The sequence below is a fragment of the Mycteria americana genome, unplaced genomic scaffold (genome assembly GCF_035582795.1).
Source record: "Mycteria americana isolate JAX WOST 10 ecotype Jacksonville Zoo and Gardens unplaced genomic scaffold, USCA_MyAme_1.0 Scaffold_41, whole genome shotgun sequence".
Lineage (NCBI taxonomy): Eukaryota > Metazoa > Chordata > Aves > Ciconiiformes > Ciconiidae > Mycteria > Mycteria americana.
In genome coordinates, this window is record NW_027445628.1 from 1,645,699 (window position 1) to 1,673,403 (window position 27,705).

Here is a 27,705-nt window from a genome sequence, read left to right on the forward strand (position 1 = left end):
GTGCAAGGGACCTGGGCACACGCAGACCTCGTGCGAGGGACACAGACATCTTGTGCGAGGCACGCAGGGCCGTATACCCCCGTGGAAGGGACGCGACACCCCGTGCAAGGGACACGGGCCACCTGCACCCCGTGCAAGGGACACGGGGCTACGTACACCTCGTGCGAGGCACGCGAGGCCGTACGCACCTCGCGCGGGGGACCTGGAGACACAGACTCCTCGTGCAAGGCACACGGGGCCACCTGAACCTTGCACAAGAGACTCGGGGCCACGCCGCCCCCCTGCAAGGGACCTGGGGACACCCGCGCCCCCCCCTCCACTCACGGTCGTTGCAGACGGGGCCCCCGTACGAGGTCATGGTGCAGTCGCACGTGAAGCCGTCCCACTGCTGCAGGCAGACGCCCTGGTTGGCGCACGACTCCTCCGTGCACGTCGTGCTCGGGCCTGCGGGCGCCGGCGTCACTGGGGTGCCCCCACCCCGACCTCCCCGTCCTGGGTGTCCTCAGGCACCCTTGAGCACCCCTTGTGCAGCCGTCTGCCTTCGTGCACCCCCGTGCACCCCCGTGCGCGCCCCCATGCGCTCCCCTGCACCCCAGCGCATCCGGCTGCCTCCGAGCACCCTCGTGAAACCCCCCCCCCGCGCCCTCCGCGTGCCTTCGCACGCCGCTGTGCACCCCCCCGCCGTCGTGCACCCTTGTGCAACCCCGCGCGCCCCCGTCTGCTTCGTGCACCCCCGTGTGCCCCTGCGCCCCCCTCTCCGCCCCTGTGTGCACGCCCCACGTGCCCCGAGCACCCTTGGGTGCCCGTGTCCAGCCCCACAGTCCCCCGAGCACCCTGCGAGCGCCCGTGCACCCCCATCAGTCTCTGGGCACCCCCGTACCCCCTCCTGCACCTCCACGCACCCCCCATACACCCTCCTGCTCCCTCCCTCGGCCCCGTGAGCCCGCGTGCACCCCCGTATCCGTTCCCGCGACCCTGCGCGCCCTCCTGCCCCCCCGCGCCCCTCCCTGCACCCCCGTGCACCCTCGCGCCCCCCGCCCGCTCACCGTCGCAGCCGCGCTGGACGTGGCCCACGCGGTGCAGCGCGTCGGCCAGCAGGTCGGGCAGGCGGCCGTTGAGGTCGAGGGAGGCCAGGCAGCCCTGGAAGCCCCCGCGCGAGGCCACCAGCTTGGGCAGCCGCCCCAGCAGCCCCTTGCTGACACCCCCGATGTACAGCTCCCCTGGGGGGCGGGGGGGGGGGGGTCACCCACGGGTACCTCCTTCGTGCACCCACCCCACGGGTGACAACCCGGGGGTAGCCGTCCCCAGGCATACCCCGCCACGGGTACCCCCCGTGGGCGCCTCCCCACGCGTGGGCGCCGCCCCACGCGTACCCTCCCACGGGCACCCCCCCGCTGGCGGCCCCCCCGCGTATGCACCCCTACGGGTTCCCCCCCGTGGGTGCCGCCCCCACGCATCCCCCGCTGTGGGCACCCCCCCACGTACGCATCCCTATGGGTGCCCCCCGTACAGGTGCTCCTCCAGGGGTGCCCCCCGCGGGTCCCCCCCCGCCCCGCAGTCGCCCCGCTCACCCTTGAGGTCGAGGTTGCGGGCGCCCTGGCCGTGCTGGGTGACGGGGCGCCCGTCCACCCGCAGCCCGTGCAGGGTCCCCCCCTCCCGGGCCACCGACACCTCGTGCCAGCGCCCGTCGTGCAGCGGCTGCTCCGAGTTCCCCTTCATCAGCGAGGGGCCGTCCCCCAGGTCGAACACGTAGTGGATGTACCTGGGGGGGCAGGGGGCGGGGCCTCAGCGGGGGGCGGGGCCTCCGGAGCAGGGGGGCGGGGACTGGGCCAAGGGGGCAGGGCTTAGGGCTCGGTGGGCTCTGTGGGGTGCGGGGTCTCCGAGGTCCCCAGGGAGGTTCAGGAGGTCCCCAGGACCCCCCTGGTGCCCCTAGGTGGTCCCCAAGGCCCCAGGAGGTTCAGGAGGTCCCCGAGGTCCCCAGGGAGGTTCAGGAGGTCCCCGAGGTCCCCAGGATGTCCCCGGTGTCCCCAGGGTCCTCAAGGACCTAATGAGGTTTAGGAGGTCCCCAAGGTCCCCAGGATCTGCCTGGTGTCCCCAGTGGTCCCCAAGGTCCTCTGAGGTTTAGGAGGTCCACAACGGCCCCAGGACCTCCCTGGTGTCCCCAGGGTTCTAGGAGGTCGAGAACGTCCCCAGAGCCCCCAGGATATGCCTGGTGTCCCCAGGTGGTCCTTGATGTCCTGTGAGGTTTAGAAGGTCCTCAAGGTCCCCGGGACCTCCCGGCCACCCCCCCTGAGACGTGCCCTCACCCCTTAACGAGCTCAACGACGAGGAAGTCGTTGCCGTTGCCGCTGTTGAAGAGGATGAGGCCGTCAGGCGCCGTGGTCTTGAACTGGAAGAAGAGGTGCATGGAGGCGTAGGCCTGGAGCGTGGCCAGCGCCACGTAGGAGCCGCGGCCACGGAAGGCCACCGGGTCGGCCACGATGGTCCGGCGGCCAAAGCGGGCATTGAGCTCGCAGGAGCTGATGTCCCCGTTCTTGCAGAGGTCCAGGTAGGGCAGCCCGTTGAAGAGGAGCCCGCTCAAGTGACCCAAGAAGTTGGAGGGCACCACGGCCAGGAAGCGTCGCTCCGTCACGATGCCCGTCTCAATGTTGTGGAACTCCAGGCGGGTGTGGGCGCCCGACATCTGCCCTGCGGGGGGGCAGGCGAGGCTGGTGGGTGTCCCCGCGCACCCGTGTCCCCACGGACCCGCACCCCCACGCGCCACGTCCCCACGGACTTGAGCATCCACGTCCCCGCGCGCCCGCGTCCTCACGCGCTCGCGTCCCATGGCACCGCGTCCCCACGGACCTGCAGCCCCACGCGCCACGTCCCTGGGGACCTGGGCACCGTGGCCCCGAGCAACCATGTCCTCACGGACCCGGGCACCCACCTCCCCGTGCGCCCGTGTCTCCACGGGCCTGCGCCCGCAGCTCCGCGCATCTACGCGCCCATCGCCACGTGTCCCCGCGCGCCCCCGTCCCCGCGTCCCTGCACCCCCGTCCCCATGCACAGGCACCTTCGACGGTGACGTTGTCAACGGAGAGCTGGAGGCTGCGCCCGCGCCGCACCACCCGCACCGTGTGCCACTCGTTGTCGTCCAGCTTCTGCCCCGCGAAGAGCGTCTCGGGGCCCTTGCCTGGGGGGCGGGGGTCAGCCGGGCCGCACCACGACACCGGGCGCCGCCGGGTGACACCAGCCACCGGGTGACACCGCGGGACGCCGTGCACGCGTCTGCAAACGCCCCGTGCAAACACGCGCACGCGCCCCTGCAAACAGCGTGCGCGCCCGCGCGCGCTCCCCTAAATATCGTGCGCGCCTGCAACCACCGCACACGCACGCACCCCGGCTAGCAACCACCGTGCGCACGCAGCCCTAAAAACACCACGTGCACACGCTCGCTCCAGCAAACGCCGCACCCAGACACCCCAAATACCGTGCACGCGCCTGCAAACACCGCGCACGGACACACCCACCCTCTAGCGAACAGCGTGCGCACACGTGCGCTCCCCTAAACGTTGCGCGCGTGCACACCTGCAAACGCCGCGCACACGCCCCTAAACACCGCGCACGCCCACACCTGCAAACACCACCCATGCTCCTACGCGCTGCGCACACCCCCCGCAAGCTCTGCACGCTCACAGCCCTAAAACCCCCGCGCACCCCCAAACACCGTGCGCGCGCACCCCCCGAGCAGCGAGCACGCTGACACGCTCCCACAAACCTCGTGCGCACGCACCCCAACGCCGCACACCCAGAGCGTGCAAACACCGCACACGCACACCCGCGGCTGCAGACGCGGGGCGTGCACGCCCAGAACATTCAGAGCTTGCACGCGCGCGCACCCGCCACGTTGTTCACGCGTGCAGCCTGCAAGCACCGTGCGCACGCACCCACGCGCGCCCCCGCAGCCCGCGAGCGCCGCGTGTGCACACGCGCACCCCCTTGCACACACACCCGTGTGCACGCGCGTGCCCAACCCCACCCCTGGGGGTGCCCACGCGTGCGCTGGCCGGGGGACGCAAGGACACACACGAACCGGGGGACACGGGGAGGGAAACGGGGGGGTGCATGCAGGGGCTGCGCGCGTGCTCACGTGTGCCCACGCGCAGCTGCAGCAAGCACGTGTGTGTGCACAGCTGTAGCGTGTGTGCACGTGTGTGTGGGCGCAGCTGCAGAGCGCGTCTGCACGCATGTGTGTCCGTGCACAGGCGCAGTCTGCGTGCGTGCACACGAGTGTGCCTGCGCCCACGCACAGCTGCAGGGTGTGCACACGCGTGTCCCTACGCGCGGCTGCAGAGTGCACGCGCGCCGTTACAGCGTGTGCCCGTGCGCGGCTGCAGAACACGGGCACGTGCGTGTGCACGCGTGTGCGTGCCTGCGGCCCGCGTGCGTGTCCCTGCGTGTGCGTGGCATGTGCGAGCACCCACGTGCTCCCGCTCCCCCCCAGGACCCCTCCCCTCGGGTAGGAGCCCCCGGACGCCTGGGTCCCGGGGGGGGGCAGGGCGCGCGGCTGGGACGCCTGGGTGCCCCTGCGGGGGGGTAGGACCGGGCCACCCTCGTGTGCCCCGGCCTCGGGGACGGGGACCCCTCACTCACCTGCGTCGGCAGCTGGCTGTCGCACGCCGGGTGTGGGCACGTGTGTCACGTGTGTGCGTCCCACCCCGCACGCCCGTGTGTCCTCGTGACACCCCCACCCCCCAGCACAGCCACTGTGCATGCCGGCGAGTGTGAAACACTAGGCCTTGCACACGCGTGTGCATTTGTGCACCCCCAGCCCCTGCACACGTGTGTGACAGCAGCCACCGCCCACGTCCCTGTCCTGTCCCCGTGTCACGGCCCTGACACACGCGTGTGCCCCTGGGGGGGCGGGGCCGGGCCTTACCTGCACACACGGGGCCTCGTGCACCTGCACGTGCACGTGCCCCACCCTGCACGTCTTGCACACGCGTGTGTGTGACCGTGTCCTCGTGTGACCCTGGGTGTGTCCAGGGAACCCAGGCAGCTGGGAGGGAGGGGGACCACACCCCCGGAGGGGACCCAGGCGTCGGGGGGGGGGGGGGGTGTCAGACCCTATAGGGGACCCAGGCGTCCAGGGGAGGGGGGGGTCAGACCCTATAGGGGACCCAGGCGTCCGGGGGGGGGGGGTGTCAGACCCTATAGGGGACCCAGGCGTCCGGGGGGGCGGGGGGGGCGCACACTTACTGGGGTGGCAGCCCACGCGCACGCAGTCTGGGGAGAGAAGAGAGCAGGATCAGGCCCTTCGGAGCCGCAGCCGGTGTCACCGCCCCGGGGACAAGGGGGGGTGGCCGGGACAGGCGAGGTGCCGGTGGGGACGGGACTGGGGGGGGAGGACGGGGACGGGACTGGGACGGGGACCAGCACAGGAACGGGGCGGGACTGGGACAGGACGGGGCCGGGCACTGGGGCTGTGCCGGGGGTCTCGGGGGGGGGGGGGGGGTCTCGGCACCTCGCGGGGGGGTCCCGGCCACCTCGCAGGGCCCAGCCCGGGGTGGGCACGGGGGATCCCGGGGGATCCCGGGGGATCCGGGGGGATCGGGCACCCCAGGGCTGGGCCCCCCCTCGTCAACCGCTGCGGGGCGGGGGGGGGCAAACGCGCCGGGACCGGGGGGGGGGGGGGGGGGGGGGGGCGACCCCATGGGGGGGGTCCCCAACCCTGCAGAGGGGCTGCGGCCCCATGGGGGGGTCCCCAGTGCTGTGGGGCTGCAGGGGGGATCCAGACCCCATGGGGGGGTCCCCAAACCTGGGCAGATCCCCAATCCCATGGGGGGGTCCCCGGCCCCCTGAGGGGGGCCCCAATGTATGGGACTGCAGGGGGGATCCCTATTCCCATGGGGGGGTCTCCAACCCCTTGGGGGGTCCCCAATGCTGTGGGGCTGCAGGGGGGATCTCCAACCCTGGGGGGATCCCTGACCCCATGGGGGGGGATCCCCAACCCCCTGGGGGGGTCTCCAATACCAGGGGGGGTCCCGGACCCCACAGAGGACCTGCAGCCCCATGGGGGTCCGCCCACAATGTATGGGGCTGCAGGGGGAACCCCAAACCTGGGGGGAACCCTGATCCCCTGGGGGGATCCCCGACCCCTCAGGGGGGTCCCGGCGCCATGTCCCAAGTGGCAGCGGGGGTGTCACGAAGGCTCCAAACCCGGGGGGGACGGGACGGGACCTGACAGGGGGGACACGGGTGCCCGAGTTGGCTCTGGTGACGCCCCTCCCAGAGGCGCCGTTTTGGGGACCCCGGTGCTATTTCGGGGTCCCGGGTGCCTGGGTTTGGGGGGGCTCCAACAGCACTGTGCGGTTCGGGTGCTGTTTAGGGGACCTGGCCCGATTTGGGGTCTCAGGTGTGATTTTGGGGACCTGGGCACCAATTTTGGGGACCATTTCAGGGTCTCAGGCACCATTTTGGGGCCAGAGGCACCAACTTCGGGGACCATTTTGGGGTCACGAGCGCTGCCTTGAGCACCATTTGGGGGACAGTTTTGGGGTCTCAGGCACAGTTTTGGGGACCTGGGCACCATTTTGGGGTGCCAGGCATTGACTCGAGCACCACTTCAGGGACCATTTTGGGGTCCCAGGCACCAGTCTGAGCATCAGTTTGGGGACCGTTCTGGGGTCACGACACCAACTCAGGCACCGCTTTGGGGACCACTTTGGGGTCTCGGGCACCATTTTGGGGTCCCAGGCACTGACTCGAGCATCACCTCAGGGACTGTTTTGGGGTGCAAGCACCAACTTGAGCGTTGCTTTGGGGACAGTTCTGGGGTCCCAGGCTCCAACTTGAGCATCACCTCAGGGACCGTTTTGGGGTCACGAGAACCGACTCGGGCACCGTTTCAGGGACCATTCCGGGGGCCCGGGCATCACTTCGGGGACCGTTTCAAGGTCTGGGGGTGCCGGGGGGCTCACCCAGGTTGACGGTGAGCTTCATGCGCCCCCCGTCCAGCTCGAGGCGCAGGGTGTCGGCCGACTGGCGGGAGGTGGTGGCCAGGACGAGGCCGTAGGCGCGGGGGGACATGAAGCGCAGGGCCACGTCCTCCGCCTCCGTCTGCGCCGCGCCCGGCACCAGGATCTTCAGGTACATGCTGCCGTCGTAGCTCAGCACCGCCGCCTCTGCGGGGGGACCCCCCCGTCACCGCGGACCCGGGCGTTCGGGGGGGACCCCCTGGCACTGGGGACCCCCAGGCATCTGGGGACCCCCATCTCCAGGGGACCCGGGCATTCAGGAGCCCCCTGCCCCAGGCACATGGGTACTCCCCCCTCCCTGGGTGACCCCCAGGCATCCGGGGACCCCCCCTTCCCCAGGGCCACCCCCTCTGGGGCACCCAGGCATCCGGGGGGGCACCCAGGCATCCGGGGACCCCCTTCTCCAAGGGCCCCAGACATTTGGGTACTCCCCTTTCCCAGCACCACCCTCCCGGGGGACCCAGGCGTCTGGGGGGGACCCAGGCATCCGGGTGCTCCCATCCCTCCCCGGGGGACCCCCAGGCACCCCCCTCCCCAGGGGTCTCCAGTATCCGAGTACCCCCCTTCTCCAGGGCCACCCCCGCGGGAGCCAGGCGCCGGGGGGGGGGCTGCCACCCACCCGTCTCGCAGCGGGGTCCCAGGTAGCCGGTGCCGAGGCAGTCGCAGATGAAGCGGTTCCAGCCCTCGCGGCAGAGCCCCCCGTTGCGGCAGGGCCCGCTGGCGCAGTGCCGGGGGGGCTCGCGGGCGCAGAAGGGGGTGACCCCCGGGGCGGCCTGATCCTCCGCCAGCCGCCGCACGTCCTGGCTGCGGCCGTTGACGAAGAGGTCGCGGATGCAGCCCACGTAGCCGTAGCGCAGAAAGGCCGTCCAGAGCTCGGGGGGCAGCGGGGGGCCCGGCCGCCCCTCGGGGAGCCCCCCCAGGTAAAGCTCCGAGTCCAGGTCCAGCACCTCGCTCTCGCCGCTCGCCAGGAAAGGGGTGCTGCGGCTGTTCACCGACACCGAGCCTGGGGGGACACCAGGGGACGTTGGGGTACACCGGGTGCACGGCACCGTGGGGACACAGGGGGACATGGGGGAGCAACGGCTTCATGGGGACACGGGTGCAGGGGTGCATGGCACTGTGGGGACACCAGGGGACACGGGTGGGTGGCATCGTGGGGACACAGGGGGAGGATGGCACCATGGGGACACCAGGGGACACCAGGGGGTACCTGCGGCTGTTCGCTGACACTGAGCCTGGGGGGGCACGATGGGTGGGTGGCGTTGTGGGGACATAGGGGGACATTGGGGTGCACAACACCGTGGGGACACTGGGGTGCAGGGGGTGCTGCGGCTGTTCACCAACACCGAGCCGGGGGGGGGTCACACAGGAAGGGTGGCACCGTGGGGACAGAGGGGACACAGGGGTGCAGGGGGTACATGGCACCATGGGGACAACGGGGGACGCAGGGGTGCACAGGGTGCACGGCACCACGGGGACACAGGGGACGTGGGGGGACGCACGGCACCGCGGAGGCGTAACAGGGACACACGGCACCGCAGGGACACGTGGCCGCGCACGGCATCACAGGGCACGCGGGGACACGGGGCACCGCGGGGGCTCCGGGGCCACCCTGCGCACACCCGCCCCCTCCGTGCATGGACCCACGGGCACACGTGCACGTGTGCAACCCCCCCCCCAGACACCCTTTGCACCCACCCCCCCTCTGTGCACCAACACCCTTGCACACCTGCAAACCCTGCACGCACGCGCCCTTTGCACGCGCCAGCTCTCCACACGCAGCTACCCTCGCACGCCCGCGAGCCCTCTGCGCACGCACACCCCCCCCCCGCACAAACACCCCTGCGGGCGCGCAAACCCCCTGCGAACACCTTTGCGCCCACCTCGCCGTGCACGGCCGCCCTCGCGCGCCTGCGAACCCTCCGCGTGCGCGCCCACCGCCTCTCCGTGCACCGGCACCCTCGCGCCCCTGCGCCCCCGCCCCTCCGCCGCGCGCCGGCACCCTCGCGCCCCCTCACCTTTCCTCCCGTCCCTTTGCACGTCCACGTGGCACCACTCGCCGTCGGTGACCTTGCGGGCGCTGGCGCGCACCTTGATGCCGCCGGAGCCCATGTCCAGCAGCAGGTAGAGGTGCCCGTCCAGCAGCTCCAGGGCGAAGTAGTCGGGCCGGGGGTGGCCGGGGCCCTGCGGCCGCCCCTGCGCGAAGAGCAGGAGCCCGTTGGCTTCGGTGGTTCGGAAGTCGAAGGAGACGGAGCCGGCGCGCGCGGCCTGCCACGCCGGCAGCGCCAGGAAGGCCTGAGGCGTCCCAAAGGTGACGGGCTCCAGGGCGGCCACGGCCTCGCAGCGGAAGAGCAGGGCCCCGTGCAGCGTCACCCGCCCGTCGCCCTCCTGCGCCAGGCGCGACAGCTCCAGCTTGAAGTCGTTGTTCTTGTAGACCACCTGGGGGGACGCGCGTCCCATGGGCGTCCCCGTCCCCCTGCGCCCCGCGTCCCTCTGCGCCCGCGCCCGTGTCCCCGTGCACCCCGTGCCCCTGCGTCCCCGGGCGTCCCCTGTCCTTGTGCCCACCGTGGCCCTGTGCACCCCGTGTCCCCATGCGCCCCATGCAAGTGTCCCCCGTGCACCCCACGTCCCTGTGTCCCCGTGCACCCCGGTGCTCCATGTCCCCATGCACCCCGCGTCCTCGCACCCCATGCACGTGTCCCTGTGTCCCCAGGCACCTCAGCGCTCCACGTCCCCGTGCACCTCGTGTCCCCGTGTCCCCAGGCACCCTGCTGCTCCACGTCCCTGCGTCCCCACGTCCCCACGCACCCCAGCGCTCCGCGTCCCTACGTCCCCGGCGTGCCACGTCCCCGCGTCCCCACGTCCCCACGCACCACGGTGCTCCACGTCCCCAAGCACCCCACGTCCCCGCGCGCCCCAGTGCTCCCCGTCCCCGTGTCCCCACGTGTCCCCCCCGTCCCGGCGCTCACGTCCTTGAGGCAGCCCATGAAGTTGTTGCTGACGGGGGAGCCGGGGAGGTCGGCGGTGTTGGGGGACCCCCCCACGTAGAAGAAGTCGTCGGAGCCCAGCATGGTGTAGTCCTCCTGCGTGTACCCCGTCGTCGTCAGGATCCCGTCCACCGAGATCGTCACCTGCGGCACGAGCGCGCCCGGCCTCAGCAGGGGCCCCCGCCCGCCCGCCGCAGCCATTTCTGTGTCTGGGGGGGGACCCCAAAAGGGGGGGATGGGGGTGGTACCCGGGAGGCTGGGGGTGATGGGGGGGAATGGGGTTATGGGGGGACAATGGGGGGGCAATAGGGGTGATGGGGGCAAAGGGGGCAATGAGGGGGACAATGGGGGACAACAGGGATGGTGGAGGATGATGGGGGGACGATGGGGGGGCAATGGGGATGGGGGTTGATGGGGGACAATAGGCGCAAGGGGGACTTGGGGGGTGATGGGGTGAATGAGGGGCAAGGGGGACTGGGGTGAGGGGAGGCAATGGGGGCGGGGGGGCGGGGGCAATGGGGCAGTAATGGGGGCAAGGGGGGGCAAGGGGGGCAGCAGTAGGGGTGGGGAAGAGATATGGGGGCAGTGGGGGGGCACAAAGGGGGGGCTGGGGGGCAATGGAGGTGCGATGCTGGCGGGGGGGGGCTGAGGGGTCTCGGGGGGCGCCTGGGGAGCAGGAGCACCCACGGAGGGGGGGGACACTGGGGGTCTCGGGGAGGGGGGTCCCAAGGTTGCCCCTGGCCGCAGATACGGGACCCCGGCTGGGTGCGGGGGGGGGGGCGGGGACCCCCCAGCTCCTGCCTCCCGCAGGGGACCCAGGCGGCCGGGTGCCCCCCCCGGACCCCCTCCCCCTGCACCCCACCTCCCCGCCTCGGGGACCCGGGCGGCCGGGAGCCCCCGCCCCCCCCGGGGCCACCCCGGGGCAGCGCTGCCCCGGCTGGGCGCTAATTAGGGCTCATTAGCGGCGGCTGCTAATGAGGGTCACGCGGCCCCCCCAGTGCTGACAGCGGGGGGGCGGAGCCCGGGCGCCTGGGTCCTCTGCTGGGCTCCGCCCCCCCAGAGCCCCCCCGGGGGGCCCGGGCGTCGGGGGGACCCCCACCCCCCAGGGAGCCCCCAGGGTGGCTGTGGGGACAGGGTGGCCTAGGGGACATGGGGAGGGGGTGACGAGGGGGTGGCCCTGGGGGACACGGGGACACGGTGGGGAGGGGGTGGCCCCAAGGGACCTGAGGGACACGGTGACAATGGGGAGGGGTGGCCCTGGGCACAGAGGGTGGCACTAAGGGGCCGGGGTGATCTCGAGGGACATGGGGAGGGGGTGACCACGAGGACAGGGTGGGGACAGAGGTGAGGTGGCCCTAGGGGACAGGGGGATGGGGTGACAATGGGGACAGAGTGGCCCTGGGGGACAGGAGGGCTGGGTGGCGATGGGGAGATGAAGGGGACAAGGGGAGGCGGGAGACAAGGTGACAAGGCGGGGGAGGGGCCGGGGGTGACAGGGTGACACCGAGGGGTGACACCGTGGGGGGGGTGGATTAGTAACGAGTTTTGGGGGTCCTCAGACAGAACCAAGCTCAGACAGAAAAATGGCTGTTAGTGGGGCTCAGCGCGCGCGAGGGGCGTGCGAGGGCGTGCGAGGGGCGTGCGAGGGCGTGCGAGGGGTGCGCGAGGGCGTGCGAGGGGCGTGCGAGGAGCCGTGCACGCGGGCGTGCGGGGACAGCGGGGACAGCGGGAGCACCAGGGCCCTGGGAGGTACGGGGGCGGCCCCATGCGCAGCTTGCACACGCGTGTGAGCACACACACACGGGCTGTGAGCACGTGTTGACGCACGCTCGTGCACACAGGCACCCCAGGCTGGCCTTGCACCGATGCACACCCGCACACGCACGCTCACACGCCCCAATGTGACCCTCACATGAATGCACACGCGTGTGCACACAGCCCAGCCCCAACCTTGCACCAACGCACACCGTGCACGCACACACCCCCATCCTGCGCCTTGCACCAACGCACACCCGTGCACAGACACACACCCATCCTGCCCCTTGCACCAACGCACACCTGTGCACACACACACACCCATCCTGCCCCTTGCACCAACGCACACCGTGCACGCACACACACCCATCCTGCGCCTTGCACCAACGCACACCGTGCACGCACACACACCCATCCTGCCCCTTGCACCAACGCACACCCGTGCACACACACACACCCATCCTGCCCCTTGCACCAACACACACCGTGCACAGACACACACCCATCCTGCCCCTTGCACCAACGCACACCGTGCACGCACACAAACCATCCCGCGCCTTGCAACAACGCACACCGTGCACGCACACAAACCATCCCGCGCCTTGCACCAACACACACCGTGCACGCACACACACCCATCCTGCGCCTTGCACCAACGCACACCCGTGCACAGACACACACCCATCCTGCCCCTTGCACCAACGCACACCCGTGCACACACACACACCCATCCTGCCCCTTGCACCAACACACACCGTGCACAGACACACACCCATCCTGCCCCTTGCACCAACGCACACCGTGCACGCACACACCCCCATCCTGCCCCTTGCACCAACGCACACCCGTGCACACACACACCCCCATCCTGCCCCTTGCACCAACGCACACCGTGCACACCCCCATCCCGCGCCTTGCACCAACGCACACCGTGCACGCACACACACCCATCCCGCCCCTTGCACCAACGCACACCGTGCACGCACACACCCATCCTGCCCCTTGCACCAACGCACACCCGTGCACGCACACACACCCATCCTGCCCCTTGCACCAACGCACACCGTGCACAGACACACACACCCATCCTGCCCCTTGCACCAACGCACACCGTGCACGCACACACACCCATCCTGCCCCTTGCACCAACGCACACCGTGCACGCACACACACCCATCCTGCCCCTTGCACCAACGCACACCGTGCACGCACACACACCCATCCCGCCCCTTGCACCAACGCACACCGTGCACGCACACACACCCATCCTGCCCCTTGCACCAACGCACACCGTGCACGCACACACACCCATCCTGCGCCTTGCACCAACGCACACCGTGCACGCACACACACCCATCCTGCCCCTTGCACCAACGCACACCCGTGCACACACACACACCCATCCTGCCCCTTGCACCAACACACACCGTGCACAGACACACACCCATCCTGCCCCTTGCACCAACGCACACCGTGCACGCACACACCCCCATCCTGCCCCTTGCACCAACGCACACCCGTGCACACACACACCCCCATCCTGCCCCTTGCACCAACGCACACCGTGCACACCCCCATCCCGCGCCTTGCACCAACGCACACCGTGCACGCACACACACCCATCCCGCCCCTTGCACCAACGCACACCGTGCACGCACACACCCATCCTGCCCCTTGCACCAACGCACACCCGTGCACGCACACACACCCATCCTGCCCCTTGCACCAACGCACACCGTGCACAGACACACACACCCATCCTGCCCCTTGCACCAACGCACACCTGTGCACACACACACACCCATCCTGCCCCTTGCACCAACGCACACCGTGCACGCACACACACCCATCCCGCCCCTTGCACCAACGCACACCGTGCACGCACACACACCCATCCTGCCCCTTGCACCAACGCACACCGTGCACGCACACACACCCATCCTGCGCCTTGCACCAACGCACACCGTGCACGCACACACACCCATCCTGCCCCTTGCACCAACGCACACCGTGCACGCACACACCCCCATCCTGCCCCTTGCACCAACGCACACCCGTGCACAGACACACACCCATCCTGCCCCTTGCACCAACGCACACCGTGCACACCCCCATCCCGCACCCCCCCCAGCACCCACCCCGCAGCGGTGCCGGCCCCGGTGCTCCGCCAGCAGCGCCCATGGGTGGGGGCCGGGGGCGGGGGGGGAGGAGGAGGGGGAGGAGGAGGGGAGGAGGAGGGGAGGAGGAGGAGGGGGGGGGGGAAGCGGGGCACACAGTGTTAGTGAGCCGTGCGGGGCCGTGGGGGGCCGAGCGGGGCCGAGCGGGGCCGTGCGGGGGCTCCGGCGCAGGCAGCGGGGCCCGATCCCTGCGGGGGGGGCGGGGGCGGGGGCGGCCCCGCTGCCTGCGCGGGGGGGGGCGGCAGCTGCCCACGGGCTGGTCCTGAAAACGCCGTTTCCGTCCTCGATTCGGGGAGGGGGCACCCCAAAAAAAATCACCCACCCACCCCCCGGCACACCCGCCCCTCCCCCCGAGCCTGCGTTTTGGGGGGAAACCGGCTGGGTTGGGGATCGGGGAGCCGAGGCCTGGCTGCCTGCAAGGGGAGGGGGCATCAAATGGACCAAAAAGCCAAGAAATTGCCCCAAAATATGGGGGTTGGGAGCTCAGGTCAACCCCCCCCATGGAAAAACAGCCCCCCCTTGAGCCCGGACCGGGTTTTGGGGTGAAACCGGCTGGCTTTGGGATCGGGGAGCCAAGGCCTGGCTGCCTGCAAAGGAGGTGGGCACCAAATGGACCAAAATCCCAAGAATTTGCCCCAAAAGGGGGGGGGCCCACGGCCCCACATGCCCCCCGTTGGATAAAACATCCCCCCCCGACCCTGAATGGGCTTTTTTTGGGGGGAAACTGCCTGGTTTGGGCATTGGGGAGCCAAGACCTGGCCGCGTGTGGGGGGGTGGTATAAAATCGCCCCACATCCCAAGAAATCACCCCAAAAAGTGGGTCCTGGGACCCCACATGGCCCCTCCGGGGGAAAAACAGCCCCCCCTTGGGCAGGGTCCTGGGGGGAACCGGCTGCTTCTGGCATCGGGGAGCCGGGGCTGGGCCGCAGAGGGCGGGTGGTAGAAAATTGCCCCAAATCCCAAGAATTCCCCCCAAAAGGCGGGGGTTGGGCCCCCACCTCACCCCCCTGAGGAAAACCATCCCCCCCCTCGCCCCGGACAGGCTTTTTTGGGGGGAAATCAGCTGGTTTTAGCAGCGGGGAGCTGAGGCCTGTCTGCCGGCAGCGGGGGCGTATCAAATTGCCCCCAAATCCCAAGAATTCATCCCCAAATGGGGGGGGGAACACACCCCACTCCAACCCCCTGAGAAAAAAATGTATCCCCCCCCCGCCCTGGGCAGGATTCTGGGGGGAAACCGGCTGGTTTTGGCATCAGGGAGCCGAGGCTCGGCCGCGTGTGGTGGGTGAGAGAAAATTGCCCCGAATCCCAAGAATTCGCCCCGAAAGGTGGGTTCTGGGGGGGGCCCACGGCGAAGCCAAGGAGTAACAATTAGAGTGATAACTACCAGGTAATGCAGTTTGTTTACCATAGCGTGTCCGATCCCTGCGTGCTGGGGCGCCGGGGAGCGAAAAAAGGACAAAACACAACAAAAAATGACATTTCCCGCCGGCGGGGCGGGCTGGGGCGCTTCCCGGGGCGCCTGGAAGGGGGGGGGGGTCTTGGGGGGCCCCCCCGGGATTAGTCGGGGGCAGGGAGGTTAGTGGGGGGGGGCCCCGGCGGCGGTAAGCGTGTTAGTCGCACGCGCACACACAGAGGGGGAGGGGCGTTGCACGGGGGGGGGAGGGGGCGTTGCACGGGGGGGGGGGGCGTTGCACGGGGGGGGGTGCGGGGGGGCTGCGCCCACCTTTGGGGAGAGAAGCAGAGAGTCGTTAGAGGGGGTGGGGGCGCGGACACCGCCCCTCCCCCCGCCCCCATCGCCCCCCACCCCACGGGGCAGCCGGGGCCGCGCCCGGCGCTCCCAGCTGGGGAGGGACCGGGGACCAGTGCTCCCAGTTGGGGAGGGACCCCGGTGCCCAGCGCTCCCAGCTGGGCGCTCGACCGTGCCCAGTGCTCCCGCCTGGGGAGCAGACCTCAGCACCCAGTGCTCCCAGTCAGGGAGCGGGCCCCGGTGCCCAGTGCTCCCAGTTGGGTCGTTGATCTCGGCATCCAGTGCTCCCAGTTGGGTACTGGACCAAGGTATCTGGTGCTCCCGGTTCAAGAGCTGACCCTGGTGTCCAGTGCCCCCAGTTGGGTGGCTGACCAAGGTGCCCAGCACTCCCAGTGCTCCCAGTTGGGGAGTTGACCAAGGTGCCCAGTGCTCCCAGTTGGGGAGCTGACTAGGGTGCCCAGTGCTCCCAGTTGGGTGGCTGACCAAGACACCCATTGCTCCCAGTCGGGTAGTTGACCAGGGTGCCCAGTGCCCCCAGTTGGGGAGCAGCCGCTGGTGTCCAGCATTCCCAGTTGGGTACTGGACCAACCTATCTGGTGCTCCCAGTTGGGTAGTTGACCAAGGCACTGATTGCTCCCAGTGCTCCCAGTGCTCCCTGTTGGGGAGCTGACCAAGATGAGCAGTGCTCCCAGTGCTCCCAGTTGGGGAGCTGACCAAGATGAGCAGTGCTCCCAGTGCTCCCAGTGCTCCCAGCTGGGGAGCTGACCAAGGTGCCCAGTGCTCCCAGTTGCTGACCAAGGCGTCCAGTGCTCCCAGTGTTCCCAGTTGGGTAGTTGACCAGGGTGCCCAGTGCTCCCAGTTGGGGAGCAGCCGCTGGTGTCCAGCATCCCCAGTTGGGTACTGGACCAACCTATCTGGTGCTCCCAGTTGGGTGGCTGACCAAGGTGCCCAGTGCTCTCAGTGTTCCCAGTTGGGTAGCTGACCAAGGTGCCCAGTGCTCCCAGTTGGGTAGCTGACCAAGATGATCAGTGCTCCCAGTGCTCCCAGTTGGGTAGTTGACCAAGCCGCCCAGTGCTCCCAGTTGGGGAGCTGACCAAGGCACCCATTGCTTCCAGTGCTCCCAGCTGGGTGGCTGACCAAGGCACCCAGTGCTCCCAGTTGGGGAGCTGACCAAGGTGCCCAGTGCTCCCAATTGGGGAGCTGACCAAGATGCCCAGTGTTTCCAGTGCTCCCAGCTGCGTAGCTGACCAAGGCGCCCAGTGCTCCCAGTTGGGGAGCTGACCAAGGTGCCCAGTGCTCCCAGTTGGGGAGCTGACCAAGGCACCCAGTGCTCCCAGTTGGGTGGCTGACCAAGGCGCCCAGTGCTCCCAGTGCTCCCGGCTGGGTGGCTGACCAGTGCTCCCAGCACCCCGCGCTGGGGCTCGGCCCCCCTTCCCTCCCCGCCACGCCCCCCCCCCCTCCCCGTCCCTACCTGTCGCAGGTTGCGGGTGACGCGGATGTCGTGCCAGTCGTTGTCGTTGAACTTGCCGTTGACGGGCTCCACCAGCGCCTCGAAGGCGCCGGAGCCCAGGTTGATGACCAGCCAGACCGCGCCGCTCTTCAGCGAGAGGTTGACGTAGTCGGCCGACTTGCCGGTGTGCAGCAGCAGCCCGTTGCGCTGCAGCGTGCGGAAGGAGAGCGTCAGCTCGTCCGTGCTGCTCTGGATGGGGTTGTGGGACAGGTCGTAGCAGAAGAACTCGTTGCCTTTGAAGGTGGCCACGTATTCCTCCCGGCCTGCGGGGACCACGCGTCAGCGCGGGGGGAGCGCGGCAGCTGGCGACGGGGATCGCGCTGGGGGCCTTGCGTGGGGACCTTGCAGCGGGGGCTTTGCAATGGGACCGCGTGACGGGGGCCTCGCAACGGGGGCTTGCGTGGGGACGCTGCACCGGGGACTTGCGCCGGGGACCTTGCCCTGGCATCCTGCATGGGGACGTCGCGCTGGGGGCCTTGCCGTGGGGGCTTGCACGGGGAACCTCGCAACGAGGACTTTGCAACGGTCCCTTGCACGGGGACCTGGCACCGCCAGGGACGTCGCAATGGGACTTTGCACCGGGGACGTTGCAACGGGGACTTTGCAACGGGGGCTCGCACGGGATCTTGAGATAGGAGCTTGCAACGGGACCTTGCACGGGGACCTGGCGCTGCCAGGGACGTCGCAATGGGACTTTGCACCGGGGACGTTGCAACGGGGACTTTGCAACGGGGGCTCGCACGGGATCTTGAGATAGGAGCTTGCAACGGGACCTTGCACGGGATCCCGCGTGGGGACCTTGCACCAGGACCTTGCACCAGGGACGCTGCAACGGAACCTTGCCGTGGGACCTTGCCACGGGGACTTGCACCTACACCTTGCACGGGGACCTTGCACCAGGGAACTTGCAACAAGGGCTTGCAACGGGGACTCGCACGGGGACCTCGCGCCAGGACCTCGCACGGGGTCTTGCAGTGAGGGTCCCTCGCACGGGGACCTCGCGCCAGGGTCTCACGCCGGGGCCTCGCGCCAGGACCGTGCACGGGGCCGTCGCGCTGCGGGGGGATTCGGCCGGGCGCGTGCACACGCCTGCAGCCTGGGCGCGCGAGGGCTGGCCGCGGGGGCGAGGCCGCGGCCGCCCGCGCGTATTCGCCCCCGCGCGGGCGCCCGGGCGGCGCGTCGGCACGCTGGGCTCCGCCCGCGAAGGCGGACGCGCGCGACGTTCGCGCTCGGGGCCGCGACGGCGGCCCGGGTCCCCGGCAGGGGGAGGGGGGCACGGCCCCGGGCCGGAGGCCGGGGTCCCTCGGGGCGGGGGCGGGGTCCCCGGGGGGGCCCGCGGGGGACGCGGGGGTCGCGCCGCACTGACCTTTCGTCGCCTGCTGGATCTCGCCGGCGCCACGGCCGGGCCCCCCCTCGGCCGCCTCCGCGGGCCCTGGGGGAGGGGGGCGTCAGGGGCACGCGCGCGCGCCCCGGCGCGTGCCCGCCCGGGTGAGCCCCGGGGTCCCCGCGAGGGCACCCTCGGCCCTCGTGCGAGGGGGACGCGCTCGCGCGCCCGGGGCGCCCGTGCAAGGAGCCGCCCTCCCGCTGCGAGGGGGCGCGCGTGCTCGCACGCTCGCCTGGGCCCTCGTGCCGGGGGGGCGCTTGCACGCGCCCAGGGGTGCCCGTGCAAGGAGCTGCCCCTCCCCCTCCCCCTGCCCCCCTCCCCCCCGGCGAGGTGGCCGCCCCTCCCCCCCGTGTCGCACGAGCCACAGACACGATGGGGGGGCGGGGGACGGGGGGATGACGATGATGACGATGATGACGGTGATGACGACGATGACGATGATGATGACGGGGGGTGAAGGGGGGGCCCGACGGCGTCACGCGGGGGAAGGGGCGCGTCATTACCTTGGCCGGTGACTCGCAGGTGGGCGGGACCTTGGGGGGGCGGAGCCAAAGCAAAACAACAACGGAAAGCGAAAGTGGTGGCAGAAAGGGAAAGTGACGGCGGGAAAGAAAGAGAAAGTGGTGAGAGCGAGCGAGGGCGGCAGAGGGGGCGGGGCGGCAAAAGAAAGCGAAAGTCGTTAAAAAGGGAGAGAGGGTCGGAAGGGGGAAGGCCATAAGAGAAAGTGAAAGTGACGAAGAGCGGGTGGGGGCGGGAGGGCAGAGCCGCCGGAGCGGCGGCAGAAGAGGGCGAAAAAGGGTGAAAAAGGCAAAAAAAGAGCAAAAAATATTTTAAAAGGGCAAAAAAGGGCGTAAAAAGGGCAAGAAAGGGCAAAAAAGAGCAAAAAAGAGCATAAAAAGGGCACAAAAGAGCATAAAAAGAGCATAAAGGGCAAAAAAAGGCAAAAAAAGAGCATTGAAAGGGAAAAAAAGGGAAAAAAAGAGCATAAAAAGAGCATTAAAAGGGCAAAAAAGGGCAAAAAAGAGCATAAAAAGGGCAAAAAAGAGCATAAAAAGGGCAAAAAAAGGCAAAAAAGAGCATAAAAAGGGCAAAAAAAGGGCAAAAAAGGGGAAAAAAGGAGACAAAAGGTCAAAAAAAGAAAAGGCAAAAAAGGGCAAAAAAAGTAAAAACTGCAGAAGCAGCGCTGGCCGCTCCGGCCGCGGCCCCGGGCGCCCGAAGGACCCAAGGGCGAGGGGCGTCGGGGGCAGGGGCGGGGGCGGGGAGCGGGGTTGGGAGGGACGGGGCCCCAGGAGGGGACCTCGTTAAAAACGTGGGGGAGGAGTAAAAAGGGGAAATAATTTAAAAGGGAAATAATTTTTAAAAGGGAAAATAATAATTTTTAAAAAGCGATAGAATTTTAAAAGGGGAAAAGAATTGAAAAGGGGAAAGTAGTTTACAAGAGGGAAGATTATTGAAAAAGCGGAAATAATTTTAAAAAGGGGAAACAATTTTAAAAAGGGAAAGTAATTCGAAAAGGGAAAATAATTAACTGAAATTAATCACTCATAAAATAATTTCGGCCGGAGCCGGGACGGCGAAACGAAGAGAGAGGCCGGGGGGGGAGGGGCGGGGGGAGGGGAGGGCAGAGGCGTCACCGCGGGCCCCGTCACAACTTAAAGCGCGTTAACTTGTGACGGCATCGGGCGATGCCGGGGGGCGGGGCGGGGCGGGGGGACACGGACACGGGGGCGGGGACAGGCGGGGGGGGGGAGGGGCCGCGCCGGCAGCGCCGCCCCTCCCCCACCCGCCGCCTTCCCGCGGGTTTTTCCCCCTTTTTGCTCTCGGTTGGGGGAAAAGCCGGGGGGGGGGGGGGGGGGGGGGAGGGGATGGAGACACGGGGGGGGGCGGGGGGCGCCCCCTCGCGCGGGGACCCCGCCCCCGCCCCCACCCCCGGGGGGACCCAGGCGCCCCGGGGCTCGCGGGGTTCGTTAGCGGCGGCGGCCAACGAGGGCCTCGCGCTCCTTGCACGCCCCTGCGTGGCCCAGCCCGCGTGCAGTGCACGCGCCCGGCTCCTTGCACGCCCTCGCGCGCTGCGCGCCCCTCGCGCCGGCCCCGCTCCTTGCACGCCCCGGGCGCGCCCCGGTGCCTCGTGCGCGCCCTCGTGCGCCGCGCGCCCCTCGCGCCAGCCCCGCCCCTCGCGGGGGGCGGGGCAGAGCTCACCCGGGCCCTGGCCGCCCGATGCCTCCTCCCCATTGGCTGTCGGCGCCTCCTCGTTTGCATAGCCCCACCCGCACCGGCCGCAGCGCCCCCCCCCCCCCCCCCCGCCTCCTCGGGCCGGCCGCCCCCCCTTCATTTGCATGCCGCCGTCCTATTGGGCTGCCTGGGGTGACGTCATGCCGAGCGGCCGGAGGGGGCGTGGCCGGAAGCGGCGGCTGACGCGGCCGCAGGCGCGTGCGGGGCCCGTGCAGCCCGGGCAGGGCGCGAGCAGCGGCGCTTGCGCAAGCACCGGGCCTTGCACGAGCCCAGGCCTTGCACAAGCACCGAGCCGTGCACGAGCATCGGGGTTTGCATGAGCACCGGCCTTTGCACGAGCACCGAGCTTGTGCACGAGCACCGGGCCGTGCACGAGCCCAGGCCTTGCACAAGCACCGGGCCTTGCACGAGCACCGAGCTGTGCACGAGCATCAAGGTTTGCACGAGCACCGGCGTTTGCACGAGCACCGAGCTGTGCACGAGCACCGTGCCTTGCACGAGCACCGGCGTTTGCACGAGCACTGAGCCGTGCACGAGCACCGGGCCTTGCACGAGCACCGGCGTTTGCACGAGCACCGAGCCGTGCACGAGCACCGGGCCTTGCACGAGCACCGGGGTTTGCATGAGCACCGAGCTGTGCACGAGCATCGGGGTTTGCACGAGCACCGGCGTTTGCACGAGCACCAGGCCTTGCACGAGCACCGGGGTTTGCATGAGCACTGAGCTGTGCACAAGCACCGGGGTTTGCACGAGCACCGGCGTTTGCACGAGCACCAAGCTGTGCACAAGCATCGGGGTTTGCACGAGCACCGAGCTGTGCACAAGCACTGGGGTTTGCACGAGCACCGGCGTTTGCACAAGCACCGGGCCTTGCATGAGCACCGAGCTGTGCACAAGCACCGAGCTGTGCACGAGCGCCAGGCCTTGCACAAGCCCCACCAACCCCGGGCCGCGTGAGCCCCACGCTGTGCGCAAGCGCGTGCCGAGCCTCGTGCAAGCCCTGGAGCTTTGCACGAGCCCTGCTCCGTGCACGAACACCCAGAGCCTTGCACGCACCCCTGCTCCGTGCACAGGCACAAATCCTGAGCTTTGCACGCTCCCCTGAGCTTTGCACACCCCAATCTTCACACGCCCCAACCTTTGCACGCCCCTGACCTTTGCACACCTCCTTGCACAACTGATCAGCTGTTCACAAGCCTTCCCGGCCCCGTGCAAAACCCTCCTGCTCCAGGCGTGGCGCCGGGCTTTGCACGCCCCCCCCGCCTTGCACACCCCCAGCCTTGCACACCCCCAGCCTTGCACGCCCCCGACTCACCTTCCACCGCGGGTTCTTCCTCTGGGGGTCCGGGGGGGGCGAGCAGAGGGGGGGAGGGGAGAGGCGTTAGCGAGCGGGACGCTCGTGCCCGCGTGCCCCCACGCGCGGCCCCGGTGCCACCACCCCAACCCCGGGGGGTCCCCGCGACCTCGGGTTGACCTTGGGAGGCTGGGGGGAGGGGGGCAGGGCACGGGGCTGGGCCTCGCACCACGGTTGTGTCGCACGGAGGTGCGCGGGGCGTGGGCCGGGGCTGGGGTTCGCACGCCCCAGGGGGTTTGCACCCCCCCTTGCACGCCCCAGTGGGGTTCGCACGCCCTGGTGCAATTTGCACGCCCCATTGCACGTCCTGCCAGGCTTTGCACGCCCCCTGCACGCCCCAGGGGGGTTTGCTCGCCCCACAGCGTGCCCACGGGAGCCCCACACCCCCACACGGCGCCGCACGAGCACCCCACAGGGACCGTGCGCCCCATAGCGCACCCCACGGCACCCCATAGCACGCCTCACAGGGGCCGTGCAACCCACGGTGCGCCCCACAGCACCCTGCCTGCACCCCACAGGGACCTTGCACCCCATAGCCACCCCACAGCACCCCACAGGGGCCCCGCCCCGTGGCACACCCCACAGCACCCCCAGCCCCCCCGTCCCCGTCCCCGTCCCCCCTCAAGGACACGGCCGGTGGAAAAACATCCCCGCGGCGCCGCGCCCCGGCAACCGTCGCCAGGGAGACAGGCGGCCCGGCCGTCTCCATGGCAACCGGCCTTGGCAACGGGTCAACCGCCCCGGCGTCACCACGGCAACCCATCTCCCGGCGTCGCCATGGCAACCCATCCCGGCCTGCAGTCCCGGCAACCGTCGTCCTGGCAACGGGCCTGGGAGGATGCTGTCGCCACGGCAACGCCGCCGGTTGTCCCCAGGTCCCCGGCGGGGACGTGTGCGAGGGGGTGTCTCGCACGAGGGGGTGTCTCGCACGAGGCACGCCCAGCCGCCGCCGTCACCCCGGGGGCACCCGGCCTCGGGGCCTCGCACGAGGGCGTGCGAGGGTGTGGGGACGGGCAGGGGCACGGGGGCGTGCGATTGCACGGGGGCGTGCAAGGGCACGGGGCGGGCGATTGCACAAGTAAACACTGGCGTGCGATGAGCCCGGGTGGGGCTGGGCTGGGGGTTCCCCAGAGCCCCCCCTTCCCCTTCCCACTGTGGGGGAAACCCCAAGGGAACCCCACCCCACACACCCCCCCCGCCGCACGAGGACGTGCGAGGGCACAAGGACGTGCAAAGGCAGGGGTGTGCGAGGGCACCGAGGGCTGGAGAGAGGCGGGGGCGTGGGAGGCTGCGAGGGCACGAGGCCATGGAGAGGCACGAGGATGTGGAGAGACACGAGGACATGGAGAGACACGAGGACGTGGAGAGGCACGAGGACATGGAGAGACACAAGGACATGGAGAGACATGAGGACGTGGAGAGACATGAGGACGTGGAGAGACACGAGGATGTGGAGAGGCACGAGCATGTGGAGAGACACGAGGACATGGAGAGACACGAGGACATGGAGAGACACGAGGATGTGGAGAGGCACGAGGCCATGGAGAGGCACGAGGACGTGGAGAGACACGAGGACATGGAGAGACACGAGGACGTGGAGAGACACGAGGACATGGAGAGACACGAGGATGTGGAGAGACACGAGGACGTGGAGAGACACGAGGACGTGGAGAGACACGAGGACATGGAGAGACACGAGGACGTGGAGAGACACGAGGATGTGGAGAGACACGAGGATGTGGAGAGACACGAGGATGTGGAGAGACACGAGGATGTGGAGAGACACGAGGATGTGGAGAGACACGCGGATGCACAATGCCAGGAAGACACGAAGAGATGGAGAAACACACAGACGTGCAAAGACGTGAGGACGTGCAACACCAGGAGGGGACACAACGCCGAGAGGACACGAAGCCACGGAGAAGCACAAGCACGCAGCCACGTCGACGTGCAACGCCAGGAAGACGTGAAGACACGGAGAAGCACAAGGACGCGACGCCATGAAGACGTCCGACGCCAAGCGGACACGAAGACGTGGAGGACACACAAGAATGCAAAGACACGAGGCGGTGCCGCGGCCCCCCCGCCCCGCGGTCCCCCCGCCGCCCTCACCTTCGGCGCAGAAGGGCCCGCGGTAGCCGGTGCCGGTGCAGTCGCAGCGGGGCTCTCCGCGGCGCAGGGTGCAGCGGCCGCCGTGGGCGCAGGGCGGGTGACGGGCGCAGCGCTCCTCCCCCTCGCCCCGCACCCCTTGGGCGCCCAGCAGGGCCGCCGGCGCGTCCCCGACCTTCAGGTTGGCCAACCAGCCCCGGAAGGGCGCCTCGTACTTGACGGTGCTGAGGGTCAACGCCGAGAGGCGGACGTCGGGTGGGATCCCACCTACGAAGAGGTCGCTGGCCACCGCCATCTCGGCCCGCTTGGAGCGGACGGCGGCCGCCCGCGCCTCCCCGTCCACAGCCAAAGCGGTTTCGCGGGCGTTACGGGTGAGGAGCACCATGTGCCAACGACCGTCGCTCACCGCCGCCGGCGGTTGGACGGTGGCGGGTTCGGCGCAGGCGATGGCGAAGCGGAGGCGAAGACGCCCCTCAGCCACCAGCAGCTCCAAGAAGTCACAGTTGCCGCCGTCGTCCAGGTAGAGCAGCAGTGCCCGGGAGATGTTGGTCTTCAAGCTGAAGCTCAGCTGGCCACCGGCCCCCGGCGCCCACCGCCCGTAGCGTGCCCACTGGCCCGGGGCACCTCCGAATTCCAGCGCCGCCCCCGAGGTCCCTGGTAGCAGCAGGGACCCCAAGGTCAGCAGCACCAAGCCCAGGTGGGCGCCCAAGGGGACACGGGGACACGGACAGGATGGGGTGGCCCGGTTGGCCACGGGGGTTTGGTGGAACTTGGTCTCTAGACGGGCCGTGGAGCCTCGGGTGGCCACAGAGTCTCGGTGGACCTTCAAGTCTAGGGAAGCCATGGGGCCTTGGTTGACCTTGGTCTCTAAATGGGCCATGGGGCTTTGGTTGACCTTGGTCTCTAGGTGGTCCTTGGGGGCTTGGTAGGCCGTGGAGTCTTGTTGGACCTTCAGAACTAGACGGGCCACGGGGGCTTGGTTGACCTTGGTCTCTAGATGGGCTGCGGAGCCTTGGTTGGCTGTGGGGCCTTGGTTGGCCATTGAGCTTTCATGCACCTTCGGGTCTAAACGGGCCATGGGGCTTTGGTGGACCTTGCTCTCTAGATGGGTCTTGGAGGCTTGGCTGGCCATTGAGCTTTCGTGGACCTTCAGGTCTAGACAGGCTGTAGGGCCTTGGTTGACCTTGGTCTCTAGATAGTCCTTGGAGCCTTGGTTGGCTGTGGGGCCCTGGTAGACCTTCAAGTCTAACCGGGCCATGGAGCCATCATTGACGTTGGTCTCTAGATAGTCCTCGGAGCCTCGGTTGGCCACGAAGCCTTGGCGGGCCTTAGTCTCCGGATGGTCCTGGGAGCCTCGGTTGGCCATGAAGCCCTGGGTGGCCACGAAGCCCTGGGTGGCCATGAAGCCCTTGCGGGCCTTAGTCTCTGGATGGTCCTGGGAGCCCTGGCTGGCCACGGAGCCCTGGGTGGCCACGGAGCCCTGGTGGGCCTTAGTCTCTAGATGGACCCTGGGACCCGGGTGGCCCTCGGCGTCCAGACAGGTCATGGCGCCTGGGGGGTCTGCGGAGCCTGGGCGGGTTGGGGGGCCCTGGAGGGGCCCTGGGGGGGCCCGGCCACCCCCGTCCTCTCACAGCCGCATGGGTGGCCCCGGGGGGGGGCTACAGCATGGCCGGGGCGTCCGGTGGGCACCTGGGGGGGAGAGAGAGCGTGAGAGGGGACCCAGGCGGCCGGGGACCCCCCGCAGGACCCCGGCGTCCGGGCCTCGCTCCAACCCCCCTCTACCTCGTTATCAACCCCGTTAATTAACCCCGGTGATTAGGGGGGGGCGACGGTGCCGGTCACCGCGGCAACCCGGGATCTGGCATCATGCAAATGAGGCCCCAGGTTATTTATAACCCTGCCGTGGCGGCCCCCCCTCATTGGGTAATGGGGCTCATTAACATGCGCCGCATAATTAGCCAATCACATTAACTGCTGCACCTGCGGGGGGGGGGCGGGATTGACAGCGACGACCCCCCCGTGACACCCCCACCCCACCCCCGCCCCAGGGGAGCCCTATGGGGGGGGGACCCCCGCAGACCCCCCTGCCCCCCGAGGGACCCCGGCGGCCGGGTGCCCCCTCCCCCCCCGAGTTAATCAATTAATTATTGATTTCTGCTGCCTGATGGGGGAGGGGGCACCCGGCCGCCGGGGTCCCGGGGGGGTGGGGGGGGCGCCCGGGTCCCCTCTGCCCCCGCGGGCGCCTGAAGGTCACGGGGGGGACAAGGCCCCGGGGGGCTGCAGGGGACCCCCGGGGGGGACCCCGCTGTCCGGGTGCCCCGGCCCCCCCGCCGTGAGCGCGGCCTCGCACGCGCACGTGCGGCCGTGTGCGCCCCGCTCCCGCGCCCCGCGTGCGCGCACGCTCCTGCACGCGCCCTTGCACGCGCGTGTGCCCCCGTGCCGCGCACGCCCCCCGCGTGCACGCCCCCCTCGCGCGCGCCCGTGCGCGCACAACCCCCCCCGTGCACACGCCTCTAAACACGTGCGCACGCACACGGGCCTGCACGCGCCTGTGCACGCACGCGTGCACGCGCCCCGACACCTTGCACGCGCCCGTGCGCGCGCACACACGTGCGCACACCCCCCTGCACTCGTGCGCACCCCAGTTTTGCACGCGCACACCCTTGCACGCTCACAACCCCCCATGCATCCCCCTGCACGCACACGTGCACCCCGGCTTGCACGCACGCACCCCTACAGCCACACCCCCGGTTTTGCATGCGCACACTCCCGTGCACCCGCAGATCAGCATGCACACCCCCTGCACGCTCATGCGCACCCCAATTTTGCGTGCACACCCCCCCCCACGTGCGCACACTCCCGTGCACCCCAGTGCAGCACGCGCACCCCCTGCACACTTGCAGGCCCCCAGCTCTGCCTGCACACACCCTGCACGCTCATGCGCACCCCAGTTTTGCACGCGCACACACGCACACACACTCACCTGCACCCCCACATCAGCATGCACACCCCCTGCACACCCGTGCGCACCCCGGTTTTGCGTGTGCACGCACGTGCACCCCAGTTTTGCGTGCACACGCCCCACGCACGCTCCCGTGCACCCCAACGCAGCGCGCGCACCCCCTGCACGCTCCCGTGCACCCCAGCTTTGCCTGCACGCCCCCCGCACACGCGTGTGCACCCCAAGTCTGCGTGCACCCCCCCATGCACACACACGTGTGCACCCCGGGTTTGTGCACGCCCCCCGCGCCCCCCCCACCTTTGCACACGCACGCACGCGCCTGCAACTGCCCCCACCCTGCGGGCACACGCATCCGCACACACACCCGTGCCCGCACACGCGTGTGCACACGCACGCACGCACACGTGCCCGCACGCACACGCCTGCACACGCGTGTGCACCGTCCCGCTGCCCAGCGGCGGGTGACGCT

At 69.5% G+C, this 27,705-nt stretch overlaps 1 protein-coding gene across 17 annotated transcripts in view; it reads right to left on the reverse strand.

Moving 5' to 3' along the window:
• LOC142403683 (neurexin-2-like) overlaps positions 1-27,705 on the reverse strand; it is a 44,555-nt gene that overhangs the window by 15,661 nt on the left and 1,189 nt on the right. For 4 of the 17 annotated variants that reach the window (XM_075489899.1, XM_075489886.1, XM_075489887.1 and 1 more), the window contains exons 2-16: positions 24,278-25,963; positions 22,127-22,147; positions 19,083-19,112; positions 18,562-18,627; positions 17,157-17,458; positions 9,989-10,150; positions 9,038-9,458; positions 7,639-8,022; positions 6,963-7,166; positions 5,242-5,268; positions 3,056-3,175; positions 2,307-2,688; positions 1,572-1,762; positions 1,047-1,220; positions 325-444 (exon numbers count right to left, since the gene is read on the reverse strand). In XM_075489899.1, the coding sequence (XP_075346014.1) occupies positions 325-444; positions 1,047-1,220; positions 1,572-1,762; positions 2,307-2,688; positions 3,056-3,175; positions 5,242-5,268; positions 6,963-7,166; positions 7,639-8,022; positions 9,038-9,458; positions 9,989-10,150; positions 17,157-17,458; positions 18,562-18,627; positions 19,083-19,112; positions 22,127-22,147; positions 24,278-25,820 (4,147 nt within the window). In that variant the 5' untranslated portion in view covers positions 25,821-25,963. Of the gene's footprint in view, positions 1-324; positions 445-1,046; positions 1,221-1,571; positions 1,763-2,306; positions 2,689-3,055; positions 3,176-5,241; positions 5,269-6,962; positions 7,167-7,638; positions 8,023-9,037; positions 9,459-9,988; positions 10,151-17,156; positions 17,459-18,561; positions 18,628-19,082; positions 19,113-20,121; positions 20,153-22,126; positions 22,148-24,277; positions 25,964-27,705 lie in introns of those variants that run through there. The other 13 variants (XM_075489893.1, XM_075489888.1, XM_075489890.1 and 10 more) reach the window with 13 other exon arrangements.